This window comes from Cyprinodon variegatus, unplaced genomic scaffold (genome assembly GCF_000732505.1).
Source record: "Cyprinodon variegatus isolate N-32 unplaced genomic scaffold, C_variegatus-1.0 Scaffold27, whole genome shotgun sequence".
In the NCBI taxonomy this organism is placed as follows: domain Eukaryota; kingdom Metazoa; phylum Chordata; class Actinopteri; order Cyprinodontiformes; family Cyprinodontidae; genus Cyprinodon; species Cyprinodon variegatus.
The window spans coordinates 67061-69993 of NW_015150480.1; the positions used below are offsets into that span (position 1 = coordinate 67061).

General features: G+C 42.1%; 1 protein-coding gene across 1 annotated transcript in view; it reads left to right on the top strand.

Annotated features, from left to right (window-relative positions):
* vps8 (VPS8, CORVET complex subunit) overlaps positions 1-2933 on the top strand; it is a 62220-nt gene that overhangs the window by 5880 nt on the left and 53407 nt on the right. The window contains exons 4-8 of the mRNA XM_015396888.1: positions 293-389; positions 473-505; positions 617-671; positions 1925-1930; positions 2104-2228. Coding sequence (XP_015252374.1) covers positions 293-389; positions 473-505; positions 617-671; positions 1925-1930; positions 2104-2228 — 316 coding nt within the window. The remainder of the gene's footprint in view (positions 1-292; positions 390-472; positions 506-616; positions 672-1924; positions 1931-2103; positions 2229-2933) is intronic.

A 2933-nucleotide genomic window follows, 5' to 3' on the forward strand; every position in this document is an offset into this window, starting at 1 on the left:
CCGCAGACGGGCTAACGTCGGTCCTTGCCTGCCGCAGACGGGCTAACGTCGGTCCTTGCCTGCCGCAGACGGGCTAACGTCGGTCCTTGCCTGCCGCAGACGGGCTAACGTCGGTCCTTGCCTGCCGCAGACGGGCTAACGTCGGTCCTTGCCTGCCGCAGACGGGCTAACGTTCTGCCGTACGTTGTTTGTTGTGGGTTTTTATTAGTAGCCAAGCATTTTTGTCACTAAATAAAGCTTCATGTTCTGATTCAGACTTACTGTTGGCTCCTATTTTCTCTCTGTATTGAAGAAAGAGGAGGCCTCTGGATCAGAGCGCGGCCGTCCACGGCTCGGTCCTTCGTCTCAGCCTGCTGAAGGGCATCTCTGCCCAGATGGTCGCTGCTTCAGTAAGACCAGAAATATGAATCAAACAGGAAAACGTTTCCCTGCTGTTATGAGGTGATGATAGATACTCTTCTTCTTCCTTCAGGACAAAGTGGACGCCGGGCTTCCCACCGCCATAGTAAGGATCTGGCTGTTCTACACCTAAACTCTTTGCTAGCAGACAGACAGGCTGCTGCGACCCAATCCGATGTTTCCTAAACTCTGCGCTCTTGTCTGCTTGTTCTCTCAGGCCATGTCTGGAGTTATCGCTGTAGGAACATCTCATGGTCTCGCCTTGGTATTCGGTGAGTCCAGGTCCTTTCTATTCGTTGTTCAGCCTTATTTTCCTGCTTATTATTGTATTTTTTATGTATTTTTAGTTCACCTTTTTTTTTAAGAGGTATTCAATTAACAAAAGCATCTTTTGTTAGATGACTTAAAAACCGATAAATGATTGAAGTGACCCATGATCAATCACTAGAATAATCGATTGATGCTGCACTTCTTGTAAAGATCAGGTTCATCAGCATTTCAGTAAAAAATATTAAAAAAAAAGTGAGAATGAATAAGGCAGGACTTTATCTAGAATATCAGCATTCCTGGTTAGACATCATTAGGCAGCAGGATGTATGGGGTTAGATGGCCGTCAATAAACACATATGCAGACGTGTCGGCATTTGTTAACATAAGTCAGTAAAAGTTCATGTAAAATTTGTTATTATTTCTGGATGTCAGCTCCTAGAGACATATGACCGCAGATGTTTTATCTTTGAGTAGTTTAGAAGTAGCACAGATTTACACATGTGGGTCTAAAACGCCTTAAGAAGCTGTTTCCCTCCTTTCCATTTGGTGGCGGTAACGCATCGGTAGGTTTATTGGCCAACCGCTACTGAGTGAGAAGAGGAGGAAGAAGACCATAAGAGACCCATCGATTGCACGTCATTTCTTTGCTAAAAGGTTGTTTTAAACTCCTAAGCAGTATAACTCCCTGTAAAGTCTCAGCTTCACCAGGGGTCTGTTCTTTTCTTTGAAATGAATTGAAAATCATAAAATGATTCCTACAAAACACAACAATAGTCCCTTCATATTAAAGGCTCCCAGAGAGGAAGTTGCCTCAGTTTTTTTTTTTTCATTTATTGATTTTCCAGAACTGTCTCATGCAAATATGTAAAGCAGTCGTGGTGTGGCCCAGTTCCCACATCTAGACTCAACATGTAGTTTCCCTTTTCCCTGTTTGATAAAGGTGTTCTGGAGTCTAATGAACAAAAAACAGGAGAACATCAGAAATCTATGAGCTGCATCATAGATCTAGCTTCCTGTGTCCATTTAGAGCCTCCGTTGTATCGTTTCCATAAAGTTTTATTCTTGTTCTAGAACGCGGCCTCAGAACAGAGGATTTCAGACATTTCTTAGAAGTCAGACATAGAAATCTCAGCCGATGGGTCCAAATCCCAATCAGCCCCCAGAAAACGTTTCTAACATCCATCTGCGTCGATGTGATAAAAGCTGACTAATGTCTCTTTGTTGTGCTGACACATCGATGGCCCGGCGCGGGCAGGAAAAGGTATGGCTCCGCCTGTTTAATGGCTGTTCTCTTGTTTTCTGCCTGCTGGAAGCATCGTGTCCCGTTTGAACCTTTGCTTTGTTGGTGTCAGTTTGAGGCATGCGCCGCATCCGTCGTTTCTGAAATCTGTATGAAGAGGCTGTTTGTAAACCAGGGCCTGAATTTCTCCTCAGATACCAACCAGGCTCTGCGGCTGTGTCTGGGCAGCAAGACGACAGGAGCAGAGTTCGGCGCCGTGTCCGCTCTCAGCATCAACCACGACTGCTCTCGTCTTCTGTGTGGATTTGCTAAAGGCCAGGTATGTCTGAGCTCAATCCAGACCAGCTGAGGCGGCAGGGCGGCGGGTTCTGGGTCCACCTGTAGTTCCGTCCTCCTAACTCAGCTCATCCCAGATCTGTTTAGTTGTTTATCTATGAAGGTTATTTTGATTCAAAACTATTTGAGCATTGTAAGTGTGAATTTAAAGTTGTAGAGAGAGTTACATTCTAATTTTTGTATTTGTAGAATAATAAAAAAATATATATATATTCACAGGCACACATTTTTTTTGCGCCTGTTCAAATTTTAACTACAAGTAGACAAATTCTGTTCTACAGGTTGCACATCAAAAACATCTTACCTTCTCAGTTTTACTCCAAATGGTCCAGAACTAATGTTGCAAACTATTTGTGCATTGTAACTTGTTTTGTAATTGTAGATTTTTTTTTAATCTGTCCCAATTACAAAAAAATTTACACCTCTTCAAATTCTTGAATACAAGTAAACAAATTGTGTTCTGTGAGTTCCACATCAGTTTTGCTACAGTTGATCTAAAACAAATGGTGCAAAACAAATTCAAATACTTATATTCAAATGTTAAATATATATATATATATATATATATATATATTAGTGCTGTCAAAATGATCGCGTTATTATCGCGTTAACGCGAGGCCATTTTAACAGCGATAATTTTTTTAACGTGAGATTAACGCTATGTGGTTTTATGGTACAATTTTCCAAG